A 15,165-nucleotide genomic window follows, 5' to 3' on the forward strand; every position below is an offset into this window, starting at 1 on the left:
CAGTTCTAACTACAGCAGCAGATTGATCAGACTGGTAAATGCTAACTTTGAGACAGAAGATGGCTCAAATCCTCTGCTGACTCAAAACCCACATGGCTGATTTCCACCTGCTAAGAAGTTGGCATTAATGTCCGTTTTGGGGAGGAAAGCTGAAACTATTCATTTTTTTCTAGACCCACACTGTAACATATTCATTTGAAATTATTGCTTTGTACTTTGGGAGAAGCAGAACTGTATTTCTGCTTCCCCTTTCCCCCATTTTGTCATGAGCACATGGAAGGATCAAATCCTCACTTAACTCCGAAATCAATAAGACCACTGACATTTACCCACCGAAGGAAGGAAAATGTGTAAGTACATGGAAACCTTAAAGGAGAGGAATGATTGCTCATTATTAAATATAGACAATGTTTACATTAACTGGTAATCTGTCTATGCAACTTACTGATTAATACATGTGCTCACCTAACCATTATGTGAAAAAATTGCCCTCAGATAAAATAAACTGTGAATTAAATCCACAGAATCCCTCAAGAGTGTCAAGTGAGAAGGAAATATTTTACCTCAGTAAATGGGAAATGGGATGCTTTGCCTGAATCTCTGAAATGGATCTCTTTGGCCTTTCGAAAAACACGTCCTGCTGTACATCAGAATCTGGTGAAACAGAGCCATGCTCACTGCTGCTACTGCCAGCCTGCTCCCCGTGGATTGGCAGTGGGAGGGATGTGTTCCGATTATAGTCTAGGAACAGACATGGTAAAGTGTGTGACAGAACACAAAAAGGGCAAACAGCTGTTGTTGGGAAAGATGGGACAGGAAGGGCTTATGGCTATGATTGTCTGGTAAGAAATACCGGAGGTGTAAAATCTGTGAGTGCAATAGAAATGAAGGCCAGCACTGAGATGTAGGCATGGCAGCAGGAAGACGGTGATTAACTGGGGATAGGCTGAAGGACAGAAAACAAAAGGACCCAAGAATGCAGCCCCTCTCCACCCTGCCAAGGCACCAAGGAAAAAGTAGATGAGAAGAGTAGTCTTTAGAGTTTAGAATATAGGATGATACGGTAATTTAGTAGTTCTCATAAGTTGCATGCAAAGTTTGTAGGTTTTGTATCTTGCGCCGGTTGGTCGCTGTAAATTAGAATATTCAACACAAAAGGAGATACAATGTGTTGTAACAAGGTCCTCGCTCTCTTGCCTCTTTTCCCCTTCTCTTGCCCGCTCTCTCCCTCTGTTTCTTCTACCTCCCTCTCTCTTACCGCTCTGACCCCAGCACTCTTCTTACCCCTCTTAGCTTTTTTACCTCCCTCACCTCATACCCCCTCTCTCTCCCTCTCTCTTTGGGGCTTCCCTTCAGCCGAGGCTGGTGGCTGAAAGCAGCCCTCTTTACCCACGACCCTCGCAATAAAACCACGTGTTTCTAGAATATCTCAGGTCTGCAGAGTTCCTTGCCCCTGCCATCCACGGAAGCCTCTACAAGCAGTGATCATCTTCACTGATATCAAGAGCTCATTTTGCCAAATGGCTGAGGGAGAAGTAACTTTGTTGATAAAAAGCTGTAACACAATTCAAAATCATTGCATGCATATGCAATAAAAGGTCTTAACAAGTCAACTGCTAAACCCAAAGACAGCACAGGTACTGCACAGGAAATGCCATTTTGTTACACTCACACACACACACTGTGGTGCTGGCCCTACAAAGTGAGAAAGTGGCTCAAATGGATAGGAACAGTTTAAAGAGCCTGAATTGAACCAAGAGGTTCATCTGCTGCTCCACCACAGCTGTCTCTAAGCAGAGAGCACTCTACTACCTGCCCTCCTCACCTATGTGTTAATGGGCATCAAATTGTCCTCTCCACACCTCAGATATCTGCTTCACTCACATCTGCCCCCGCCCTTAACAAGAACTCTCCCTCTCAGCACTGGCCTGAAGGTAATCTCTTGTCCCTTTCCAATTCATCTTGAAAGTAAGAAAAAAAATTGAAAAATGAAACCAAACCAAAACAAAACCCAAAACCAACCCAGATACTGAGAGTTTGCTATAATCCTGATTGCCAGTTTGCAGCTGTGTGGCAGGAAAGGTAAAGAAGTTCTCTCAGCCCAAGGTGAACATACCCATGGAGCTAAAATATGACAGAAGTTTTTGATACTTGTCACTACAAATTCTTGGAGGTGAGGGAGGAAGAGAGCTAGAAGTTCAAAGTTCAGAAAGCTCTGACATACTCCATGGCACATGACTGATGTTCAAATGGCTGAGATTTAAAGTTACCTGGTGAAACCTAGTGCAAGGCATCTCAGTAGGACAGAAAACTGAGAGCTTCTGTCCCAAGAGTAAGGGCTGAGATTTGTTCTGGAGTGCCTTTATCATTGGAAAGAAAAAAGAGATAGGGATGGGATGGAAAAATGGAGACAAAGCTGAAGAAATTTGAGGTGAGAGAAACAATAGAGGAAGAAGATGGTGAACTGTTGAAGCTGGGACTGTGGTAACTGCTGGGCCAGGACCTGCCTTGGGCCACCAGATTCCCCCTGGGGATGGCTGCAGCAGGCAGCACAGCTCTCCCCAGCTCTGGCATGGAGAATCACACACAGCTGCCATCAGGTGCCTTTCCCTCTCCTCATCCAATGCACAGTTCTCACATTTGCCCACACTGCTCGTGTCCATGGCCAGCACTGAGCCCACTCCCTGCAACACCAGCTCCATAACCCCACCAGTGAGTGGGGGAAGAAAAGAGGAAGGCAGGGGTGCACCTCCCTTGATATTTGACAAAGAGCCTGTTGCTCCCCAGGCTGCTAACAAGGCAAGCTCCAACCCTCTAACATCATGCAAATTTTTCAGGAAGACATCCTCAGAAAAGAGCTGAAAGGCCTCAAGAGAAGATGATTGTTGTGGGACAGGAAGCTACAGCATGCCAACAGCTCCTGCATGCCACTGCCCTGGCTGAGCAGCAGGAGTTCTCCTGTTACCAGTGTCTCTGCAGGGACTGGAGTTCAGTTCTCAGTTCCCCTCAGGACAATAGGTGATGCCCATTTCCTTTGATGAAAACAATTCAGCTAGATGGTATAAATTCCTTGCTTAATTGTTCCTTTCAGGATTCCATTTATTAAAAAGTTATATGTTAAGAGGAGAAAAGCTCAAATATGAAGAACTTCAACTTGCATTTGGAGTGTGTGTGTATGTGCAGACAAGTGAAAGAAGCAGCAAGACCAATGGCTTTCCCTGCTTTGAAACACAGTTCCTTCACGTGATTTATTTAGCAGGTCTATATTAAGGCTCCTTATCACTGAGCAAGTGGCTGATATATTTGGGGGGAGGGAAGAAGAAACATGTTGGGAGTTAAGTTCTGTTCCTTTTTACTCTAAAGAATTTTTTCCCCATAAGTTACCAAGGAGACTAAGTGTGGTACTTAAGACTATTTAACAAAACAAAGGGGTGGTCAAAGCTCAGAGGTGGCAGGGGCTGGGTGGAATAACTCGAGTTTTGGGGCAGGTAAAGGACAGAGCTTGGGGCAGCCTGGCACTCTTGTTTTCGGCGTCTGGGGAGAAAGCACTGCTGGGTTGCTGCTCCTGCTGGAAGAGTTCACTGTCTCTGGAGGAGTCCAGTCCTGGAAAATCTGCCATTATCTGCTCACCCTGGAATTCTGAGCTTCTCTGCCACCCTGCAGGAGCTGAGCTGGGCCAGCCCTGCCCCGCTGTCGCGGTTTGGTCGGCACTGCTCCCCTTGCTACAGTGTGACCCTGCATCTCCCTGCTCTGCCAGGACACCCTGCCATCCCAGCTATTAGCCTGAGACTTTTCCACTGTTCCAGCTTGGTGCTCTGAGGATCCTACAAAGGCACCGAGACCAACCTGCTCTGGGTTTTTGTGAAGCAAAGTCCTCAAAGTTCTTGGTACTGTTTTTTGTTATCAATGCTGTAGGGTTTTTTGTTTGTTTGTTTGTTTGCTTTATTATACATACTAGTAAAGAACTGCTATTTCTATTTCCAAAATCTTTTGCCTAAAAGCTTTTGACTAAAAAATTGTAATTGGAAAAAAAGAGGTAGTAGTGGTGGTAGTTTACATTCTCTGTTCCAAGAGAAGCTCCAGTTTTCCCTGGCAGATACCTGTCTTCCCAAACCAAGACAAGATGTTATGCAGATAAAACAAAACAACCCACTAGACAGCTACTTCAGCTGTCAAAAGTGTGCCAAATTTCAATCTTATGTACCAAGTTTGAAAATGCTGACCCGAACACCCAATAGACCCATATTTTCAGGTGTCAAACACCAATTCTAAATGCAGAACTGCTTTGGAAAATCTTCATCAAAAGTCACTCTTTTAATTTTCATTTACTACAAATGAGGCATTTATTTCTGGGGAGAGGAAAATGACCTTGGGAGGTTTCAGCAAGCAAAATACAAAATAAGCAAGGCATTTTATTTTCTGGGAATTATTAAATACGTATAATAACAAATCACAGACATTTTCAATAGCTGAGTTCCTGCTGTTTTCCTGGCACAAGAAATATCCTTTGTAAAAGAAAGTGCTTAATGATTCCAATCTTTTATGTAACACTTAATGATGATGTTGACCTGGATTTGGCTGATAATTCCTTACCTGAAGGCTTGAATGCAATTTTGCTTTTCTTGCCCTTGTTCACTTGCTTAAGGAAAGAATCTCTAAGCAAATCAGACGCTGTAACACGTTTAGTAGGATCAGGTTCAAAACAGAGCAAAATAAAGGCCTTTGTTTCAGCCGACACTGATTCTGGAATTTCAGGATGAATCTTAAACATCCCAACCTGCAAATAAAACACAAATACTAATAATTTTTCTGAAACAACTTCAAGGAGACCATGGGCCAAAGCTCTTATAATACAGTCACTCACACTTCTCCTGACTCTTGTAGAAAAGGAGTGATCCAGGTACCCACATAGAACAGTGACAACAAGGTTCTAACCCTGTTTTATTTCATGGCAAACATGGTGTAAATATCCATATGATATTACATAAATGCCAAGTTATGAATGTATCTAATCATCTGCTTTCAAGTAATCTTGGGATCTGGGCATTATGGACACCAAATGTTTCAAATACTCCTTCTCTGACCAGCCACAAAGTCCTCCAGCTATTGCACAGGCTTCCCATCACCCCTGCTCAGAGCTGTCTCTCAGTTGCTGACTCCTGCAGCACATTCGTGCCCAAGAACAGCAATAATTTCCTCCTCTAGCACTGACAGCCTGGGGCTGCACCTGTTCTCCTGCTGCCACTGCCAAATTTCCTTGCACAAATACACACAATGACCTTGCCAGACCTTGTCACCACCCCCACTCTCAGGCCAGATGTCTTCCCTAGTCTTTCAGTGTTGTTTAATTGAAAAGCACATGATGTCCAAAGGTTTAACAAGATCCTCGTTAAACCATTCTTTAAGTAATGACTCTTATTTTAAGTCATTACCTAAAAGAATCTCTTTTAAGGTTCTCTCTTTAAGTAATGAAAAATGTGCTTCTACAGGTTGCTCCCCAGCAATTTCTCCAGCTCCTCACTGCCTTCTTATTCTCCAATGTCAATCTGGTGGAACTGCTTGGAAGCCAAGAACTGTATAACCTGTGTGCACTGTATGCACATGCCTGGAGAGATTATGGTTTGTAGTCTCAGCATCTTTACACAAAACACATCCTGGAGACCAAGCACAAAGATAGTGTCCACAAGGGAGAGAGCAGCCCAGCAGTTAAACAAGTGCCATCTGCTTTCAAATAATCTCATTACAGAGCTGCATTAACAGTGTACACAGCTACACTGTGGCATATTCACAATACTGGTACAGCTTCAATACAAGCTGAAGCAAAAAATGCTGGCAGTCCTGCTTCTGTTTGAATGACAGTGTAGTAATAAAATGCTAACAGGGCTTTAAGGCCTTCCAAGCCATGACACTAAGCACATTCAAGACTCAGTATCACAAACTGGCAGCACTCCGGTGCCAGGTTTCACTCTTACGCACTAAGCAAAAATCTAGGAACCAGAACTAGGAAGTTCACAGAATTCACAGAATGACTGGGTTGGAAGAGACCTCCAAGATCGAGTCCAACCCAGCCCTAACACCTCAACTAAGCCAGTGGACACATCCAGTCTTTTTGTAAACACATCTAGAGATGCTACCCCACCACCTCCCCGGGTAGACTATTCCAGTACTTTATCATTCTTTCTGTAAAAAAACTTTTTTCTTAATATCCGACTTGTATTTCCCTTGACACAGTCTGAGACTGTGTCCTCCCGTTCTGTCAGGTGCTGCGTGGAGAAAGAGACCAACCTCCAGCTGTCTACAACTACCCTTCAGGAAGTTACAGAGTGAGAAGGTCACATCTGAGTCTCCTTTTCTCCAGGCTAAACAACCCCAGCTCCCTCAGTCATTCCTCACAGGGTTTGTGTTCCAAGCCCCTCACCAGCCTCGTTGCCTCCTCTGGATGTGCTCAAGTGTCTCAATGTCCTTCCTGAACTGAGGGACCAGAACTGGACACAGCACTCGAGGTGTGGCCTCACCAGGGCCCAGTACAGGGGAAGAATGACCTCCCTGCTCCTGCTGGACACACCATTCCTGATCCAGGCCAGGTGCCATTGGCCCTCTTGGCCACCAGGGCCCACTGCTGGCTCCTGTTCAGCTGCTGTCACCAGAACCCCCAGGTCCCTTTCTCCCTGGGCACTGTCCAGCCACTCCATTCCCAGTCCATAATGTTGAAGGGTTATTGTGGCCAAAATGCAGGACTCAGCACTTGGACCTATTAAACTTCATCTAATTGGACTCTGCCCATCTATCAAATTGTTCCAGGTCTCTCTGCAGAGCTCTCCTACCTTCCAACAGATCGAAACATGCTCCCAGCTTAGTGTCTGCAAATTTACTAATGAAAGACTCAATACCCTCATCCATGTCATCAACGAAGATATTGACCAGAACTGGCCCCAGCACAGACCCCTGAGGGTGTCTGGTGACTGTCCCCAGCTGGATGCAGCACCATTCCCCACCACTCTCTGGGCCCAGCCATCCAGCCAGTTCCTGACCCAGCCAAGAGTGCTCCTGTCCAAGCCCTGGGCTGCAGCTTTTCCAGGAGTGTGCTTTGGGAGACAGTGTCAAAGGCCTTGCTGAAATCCAAATAGACATCATCCACAGCCCTTCCTGCATCCACCAGGAGGGTCACCTGGTCATAAAAGGAGACCATGTTGGTCAAACACGACCTACCCCTCCTAAACCCATGCTGGCTGGGTCTGATACCCTGGCCATCCTGTAGGTGCTTTGTGATGACACCAGTATAAACTGTTCCATGACCTTACCAGGTACTGAGGTGAGGCTGACTGGTCTACAATTACTAAGATCCTCCTTCCCACCCTTTTTGTGAATGGGTTGAAAGTTGAAGTTTGAAAGCTTGAATCTGATCTTATCCTAATCTCTGTTGCTCAACAGGAATAAGTTTTGCCACAATCACCTGCAAATTCTGTGGCAACACTAGTGTACTTTGTCTCTACTGAATGCCATTTGTTTGTGCTCTTTTCACACACACACACACACAGATGCACACGTTCTGTGTTTATAGAATAAATACCATGCAAGGGTGTTACAGGAACTTATCCAGTTCCTGGTTTACTATAGCCTCTTTTCTCTATTTGTCCAACTCTTTGGTCATTTGCAATTTCTAAAGTGTTTGCAAAGGGAGACTTAGACCTTCCCTCTCCTCACCTGCCCTATGCACAACAGAGTGTTCATGTGTGGAGGTGGGAACCTTAAAAGTTCAATATTCCGAGTTTTCCAGACTTCTTTTTACATGCTTGCCCAGCCAGCCTGCTTCAAATCCAGCTTCCAGCTTGCTTACTTTCATTACACAGAAAAAGAAAACACAGTTTGTAACCTATGATGCCTAGCAAGACACAATTCCACATAGGTCCCAGCAGAGCCAAGAAACAGGAAACAAAACCAAATGCCTGCCTGTAGTACATTAACAGAGTCTGCAATAAGAATGCTAAAAATTTTCAGAAAACTGTGCTGAAAAGTAAGATGTGTAACTCACTGAACAGTTCAACTACATGCTAGGTACATAAGATGGAAAGGCATCTGCCAACAGAATTGTATCTGACATTTACAGTGATGTGGAAAATAGTCTCTTTCCATGGCTCCCTCAGGAAAGCTTTAGTGAGCCAAACCACGTTCAACCAGGCAGCTTCTTTTAAGGTATGCCACAGTTGACAGCACCAAGTGACCTATTATACCACTGAAATAACTGTATCAAAACCCATAACCATCCTTTTTTTTGCCTTCAGCAGTGGTGCATGGCCTCTCACAGGCCTAGTATGAAATATGCATTACATGACATGCTGAACTGCAGCCCAGATTTCTATACCTATTGATAAAGATCTGGCTTTGCCACCATGGTTGCATTAATACCAAGGCTCACATAGTGCCTTTCAACAAGATACATGAAAAAATTACAACATTGGTGATTTAAAGCAGTTTGCTGGGTTATGGATGGGATATTTTCCCCATTATAAGAATGAGAATTCTCAAGCATAACTGAAAACTTTAGTGCTTTACCAAAGGTCTACTGCAAGCCAATAGAAGAACCAAAAATTTTCAGTCTACTTATTTGACACATCATAGTTGTTACACTCCTGTTAGTTAGGGCTAGAATGAGTAACTTCTAAAAAACTTTTAATATCACTTATTATTACAATCTGAAGAATTCTCAAGTGTTAATTTCGCATTTTAAAACATACAATAAGAAAGACAATGTAATAGAGACAACAGCTTACTGAGGAAGTAGCTATGACCAAAATGGAATGCAAAATACAGAGTATTTTACTCCTTTAATACATACTGGAAATCCTGGAAAGCTATTCTCCAGCCCTTTTCCACCACATCTTCCTGCATCCATGTTGCAGAGACTGGGCCTTTAAAAGGTTTTCCTTTGGGAAGGAAGCTTATAAAAATTGCTTTAAGGAGCAGAAATAACTTGTTTGTCATTATTGGGGAGACTTGTTACAAGAAGGAAATCATAAACCAAGAGCAGGAGATGAAAAATGTAACACAGAGGATATTAGTTTTCATAAGTCTTCACTCATTTTTTATATTGCTGCTCTGAGTCATGACCTATTTCCAGCACAAAAATAACTGATCACCCCCTAGAGCAACAGAGCTTAGAAAAGGGAAGGATCTTTCAGTGAGAGTAAAAAACACAGGTCAGACTATGGCTTTGTGCAAAACAATGCATGTAACATAATGTTATTACCAATTATTTAAGTAAAATTAATTATGAAATTAGGCTATATTGGAAAATCCATCAACTCTAAAGCAAAAAAGCTGTATTTACTTTAAACATTGCAGCTTGAGGCTCCCCTAGTTCATGAAATGGAGGTTTGCCTGTTGCCATCTCAATAATGGTACAGCCCAGGGACCAGATGTCAGCTGGAGCACCATATCCTCGTGGTCCTTTATCAATGATTTCTGGAGCCATGTACTGCAAGGTTCCTGGTCAGGACAAAAAGAGCAGTCAAGTGTATAACCTTCATCCTTACTAAGGAGGATTAACACAACACTCAGCAAGCCAAAAATTGTCAAATGCAACCTGTATGGCCAAATACCTTATCTCCCATATCAACACTGAAAATTAGACAAAACTTTATGTTATAGCATCTTTTTTATAAACTTTTATTTTGCTCTTCCTTTCTAACACAAGGTTGCAAACTGCTCAAAGTCTATTCACCACATAATGCAATACCTTCCCCAGAAAATACAATTATATCAAATTTTTGCAGATACCAACTTTTAAAGATTATGCATGTAAGAGATGGCAAAATCTGAGAAGTGACAGATAGTCATCATGAGAATATTTTTTTCATATTTTGTCCCAATAATGAGAACACTAGTGACAGGGAATTTCAAACAGTTAGTTTGAAAAAAAAGCTATTTTTGCAAATATAAAGCAATAAATAAGTCAAGCCATCATAGTTTGCTTAGAATTCCAGGATGCCTTGGATATGCTTGGGATTTCTGACATCCAAGGTTAGAAAAAAACACCAAAAAACCCAAACCAAACCAAACCAAACCAAACAAAAAATCCCCACCCCAAACAAAACAAAAAATTCCAAACAAACAAAACAAGAAAACAACCCCCCCAAAAATTAGAGAAAAAACCCAACCAAACAAAAACCCCAAACCACCAACCAGTTAAAATTTCGGAAGTTATACATATTGACAAAATAAGATCCTGCCTTAGACAATGCGAGTGCAATACTAGTAATAATACTAGTAATGAAGAACAGTACAGTAAAAAGTTAAACAAAAGATGGTCAATTTGGTATCACTGTTACTGAACCATTCACTATCACAGCCATTGAGGTCTTTACAGGAAGAGTCCACACCACCACCAGCAGAAACCTCCATATGGTCAGAGTGTTTTGAACACTACAGTTTTCCTCCACCTGAATTTCTATCAGCTTTGTTATGACACCTTTAAATTAAATTATTTTTCTTCTTAGGAATGCAATAAAACTACAGTGCAGTAGAGCTGTGAACTATCAAGTAATGGACATATGGTGAAAATAAAAGGGTCTCATATGTTCATTGAGTGTGACTGCTGCAGAATGAAGGTTCAAACCACAGCTTTGGCCTCGGGCTGTGTGTCTTAAATGGAGGGATGTAATGTTTAAACCACCAGAAGCTTGATTCTTCAAACCATGTGATTTTATTACATAATGCCTAAAATCTAGAGTTTATCTACTGAATTACAGAAGAAAACCAAATTGCTAGAGACCTTTTAAGGTCCTCTGGGGTATAGCTACCTGCTTACTGATTTAAATCCAAAATGATAACTAAAGTATTTATTCACATGGCAAATTACATCTCAAAGGCACAAACAGAGCTGAAAAATTGTAAGAGAACAAAGAAGGGCACAAGGGAAGTTACCTCATTTTATTACAGTATGGTGACTGTCCTTAAGAAATAATTTCTTCATGTATCATCCCTATTGACAATCAGTTGCTAAAAAGACACTGAGGAGTATGTAAAATACAGGCAAAGAGAATGAGAATGAGTAATAATGAGATAATGAGTAAAAATAACTGAGAAAGGTAAGTTACTTCAGAGCCTTAATTTTATTTTCATGGCTTCCTTTGTAAGCAAGCTGGGGGAACTGCAGACACATCACCAGAGAGGTAAAGGGAAGTTTTGATTTTCACTGAAGTGAAGGTTATCTTTTGTCTTCCACTGCAAAGCTATCCATGACTAATGGCTTTGCCTGTCCATTTACTTAAATGGCAGGCAAGTAAGAGGCTTGTGATATCAGCCTTTGCATAAGGCCATATAACAAGCAAAAACACCATGTTACCCACATCCACTAATCACAGAAACTATGTGACCACATCTTCATTTTTTAATGTAGACTTTTCCCTTTTGCTCAGCAATTTTTGTTTTCCCTGAATATTACAAGTCATTAAAACCTTGTTCTTTTGGAAGCTGTTCATCAGTCTAAAATTTTCATCTAAACTGTTCTTTTTACTGTTGTTAGCCAGTTGGCTGGGTTTTACAATTAATACCTCAAAACCAAAAGTGTTCATAAGTTTGAGTTTAGTTTTCTGCACTTTTAAACGTACATCTAGAAAGTGTGCATGTGTGCTTGTGTACTAATATCAAGATCGTTAAATGAAAAATTTGCTAAATTCAAGTCTTTCCACATGTAATTGCAACAATCAGTTGCTACTTAATGAACAATTCGAAGAAAACTTTTACACCCAAAAAGTAAAATGGAGGAGAGTTACATTAAAAAAAAAAAAGTGAAGGAAGCTATCAAGCATATGTTTATGGTGACCACACTCCCATTTACTCTCCCCTGCAAACAGAGACCCAGCAGAGACCCATCACTAAGCCAAAGAGCCTTGTGGCTCAATTGCTAAACCTGCCATGAAAACCCTTATAAACTCTGCTAGAATAATCTTACCTGTAAATGTTTCAGTGCATGGATTGATTCCTGCCAGCCGCTTGGAAGTACCAAAATCTGATATCTTAACCACGCCACTGTAGGTGTTCACCAGAACATTGTCCCCCTGCGGTTTGATAGGAGAGGGAAGGGGTGAGGGTGGAGGGGGAGAGAGGGAAGGAGGGAGGGAGGCAGCAAACAGGGAGGAGAGACAGATAAATACAGATTCTTAATCTCAATACTCCTTCAAGTTTGCACTTTATAGTACACCCTTCTACAAAGTAATATTCCAAGAGCAGCACCAGAAGGAGTTGGTTTATGCTTTCCTTTTTGTTTTTAGCTTCCATGAAATCCTATTAAAAATTCTACTTCAGGTTAGAGCAAAACTAACTGAAGTAAATAAGATAAAAAGCAAATCAAACAAGACACACAAAAGGAAAAGTTACCTTTATATCTCTGTGTACAATCTGGTTCTCATGGAGATACTTGAGGCCTTCCAGAATCTGCTTGGTGTAAAATTTAATTGTAGGATCTTTCATTGGGCCCCACTTAGATCTTAAGAGAGCTGAGAGGCTGCCTACAGGAGTGTAAGAAGAAAATGTATCAAGATAGTGAAATCCCCAAATTAACATGAAACACGTAAGTCTGCATGAAGCCTTTGCTCAACATCCTAATATAAAAGGAAAGCAGTAGCTATGATTAAACCAAATTCTTGCTAGATCACTTAAAGCAAATAATTTGCTGCTGCTCTGGACTGGTTATTTCTTACTTGCCAGGTCAGGTTCTATTCCCCCAACAAGAATAAATGTTCTGACAAAGCTGGATCCATCCCCCTCACTTCACTGCAACAACTGCTGAGACTACAACTAGCGCCCATGCAGCCTTTAATGAAACAAGGACTAAAGGTAACACTGTACCGTGTTGTACATTGTACCTCATGAACCACAGGTATGGACAAAGACAAACTGATTTGCATGAGGCAGGGAGGGTAGACTCCAAAACAGAAAGAGCCTTCTCTTAACAAATACGGGACCGACTTCTGGCAATATCCAGAGATAGGAAAGAAAGCTCCTGAAAAGCTTCCCTGAATGGATGTTCAGAGTAGGAGATAGGCCATCCACACATCCCCAGTTCCCATTAAACTAATCTTTAAATAACACAAATATTTAGATAATGAGGCAGAATAAAGAACAGTTTTGCTTAGTGAGCACAAAATAAGTACAGTAGATCTACTTAAGGCCAGAAAAATTTGGCTAAAGGATCTTTTAGTCAACACCAACATCTTTCCAAAGTAAAGTTTCCTCAAAGAATCTTGCATAATTTGAACAGCTGGCTCCTTTTTAAGACTGACTACAGAGTTTAAAATACCTAAATCAGTTTAGTAATATCTTGCCATTAGCAAGCAATCACAGCACACTTTACTGTGCATATACTAAAAGGAAACAAAACCAGCTGACACCATCAACAAGTGTGGGAAAACAAGTGGAAGTGTTGGTATAATTTCATCACATCTGCATGCATCATACAGGTCAAAGTGTCTCAGCTGTTAAGTGAGAAGGTCACAAGGATTCAAAACCAAAATAATTTCCCTACATCCCTAAATGCCCTGGAAGTATTTAATTACACTTTGAATGTTTATCTGGACCTTCCTTACAAAACCTGAACTTTACCCCTTGTTTTTCTTATTTCTATTTTTTACTTTGCAAATTAAATTCATGCAAAATTTAACACTCATTCTGACACATTCTTGACACTGAAGAGTAAATAGCAAAATGGAGATGTAAACAATGTAGAGAGGTTACAAAGAGATTTCACATCCTCTTCCTCTAGCAGAAAAGGCTGGAGGAATGAAACTGGAAATTATAAGAAAGGAACACCTCTCAGTTTTATCTCTAATCTACCTAGGGAATAGCAGTTTTTCATACATGGCAGTTAAAAACCAGTACCTAATTGTTCTATCAGTGTTACTGCTCAAAGAGAAACTTATACTGAAAGCTCCAGTCATCATTCAGACACTTGAGCTAATTGGACTATACAGCTCTAACTCCACTGTTTTAGAACACATAAGTATTTGAAATCAAATACTTTTAATGACTTCTCTATAAATTTAGAATTATTACAAAAAGGGGAGAGGGTACTGGGACCCATACTCTTCAAATTTACTCTTTCTATGAGAAAAAGGACTTATACAGTTAACATCCCAACAGAAAAGCCATACAGAGTGCACAAACACATTGCTCATCTACTGACTTTCAGTCAGTTTGCAGTCCCAAATGCTTTTCCTTTGGCAGACCGAACTCAGCATGATACAAACCTCCTGGCACCTGCTCCATAAAAATCTTTATGTATCCATTTTCTGAAACAGATCCAAGATACTGGACAATGTTCCGATGCTTTAAATATTTGTGCAGTGCTATCTCTTCATGAAGAGGTTGAGAATACCTGTTAAAACAAACAAACAAACAAAACGAACTAAAGACTATTTCATCATGCAGGAAAAGGTTCTAGGCTATGCTTAAATGCTAGTTTGACCACAGAATGGATTTTAGGGATACCACTCCAATTCTCAGCAAACATCCTGTCCATGACATGAATACGCAACGTGGTTCACTGCCTGTTCTGAAAAAGTACAGAGACAGATCTCAGAGGGACTCCTGTGGAGAAACATGCCCTCCAAGAATTTATATGTGTGTCTTCTGTACCAATACATAGCACTGTCTTTCACTCCAGAGCTCCTCTCATGCTTTCCACCCTCCTCATAAAGAATACAAATGAGATACAAGTGCAACCTAAAATCAAAGATATGTCTCCTGGAATGAAAGATATGCATACAGATTAATAAACTGTAATATTTATGATATATAACATAGATTTTCCCTCAAAATACAAAGTCTTTATTCTCAAAAAGGTACTTTTGGATAGTAGGAAGAAATAGTATATTTCAATATACTGAATTTCAGTATATTGGGACTTTATAAACAAACCCCACAGAAACATATACTAAGAAGAGACAAGTTTTCAAAAAACAACTGCATTTTTGTTCACAGTGTGTATATAACAATGAACTAGGTCTTACCTGCTGTCTCTCTCAGGTATTTCTTTGATGGCTATTCGGACCTGGTTGCTAAGGTCTCTTCCAGCATAAACTATTCCATAAGTACCTTTCCCTAGAACTACCCTGTCACCATTTTCATCATAATCATATTCATACTGAAAGCAGAAAAGATAAACAA

General features: G+C 41.1%; 1 protein-coding gene across 2 annotated transcripts in view; it reads right to left on the minus strand.

Moving 5' to 3' along the window:
• Positions 1 to 15,165, minus strand: part of MAP3K15 (mitogen-activated protein kinase kinase kinase 15) — an 86,890-nt gene that overhangs the window by 6,355 nt on the left and 65,370 nt on the right. For both annotated transcript variants that reach the window (XM_066313949.1, XM_066313950.1), the window contains 7 exons: positions 15,009 to 15,142; positions 14,247 to 14,374; positions 12,379 to 12,509; positions 11,954 to 12,059; positions 9,329 to 9,486; positions 4,594 to 4,777; positions 564 to 741 (listed from right to left, as the gene is read on the minus strand). In XM_066313949.1, the coding sequence (XP_066170046.1) occupies positions 564 to 741; positions 4,594 to 4,777; positions 9,329 to 9,486; positions 11,954 to 12,059; positions 12,379 to 12,509; positions 14,247 to 14,374; positions 15,009 to 15,142 (1,019 nt within the window). The remainder of the gene's footprint in view (positions 1 to 563; positions 742 to 4,593; positions 4,778 to 9,328; positions 9,487 to 11,953; positions 12,060 to 12,378; positions 12,510 to 14,246; positions 14,375 to 15,008; positions 15,143 to 15,165) is intronic.

This window comes from Sylvia atricapilla, chromosome 2 (assembly GCF_009819655.1).
Source record: "Sylvia atricapilla isolate bSylAtr1 chromosome 2, bSylAtr1.pri, whole genome shotgun sequence".
Lineage (NCBI taxonomy): Eukaryota > Metazoa > Chordata > Aves > Passeriformes > Sylviidae > Sylvia > Sylvia atricapilla.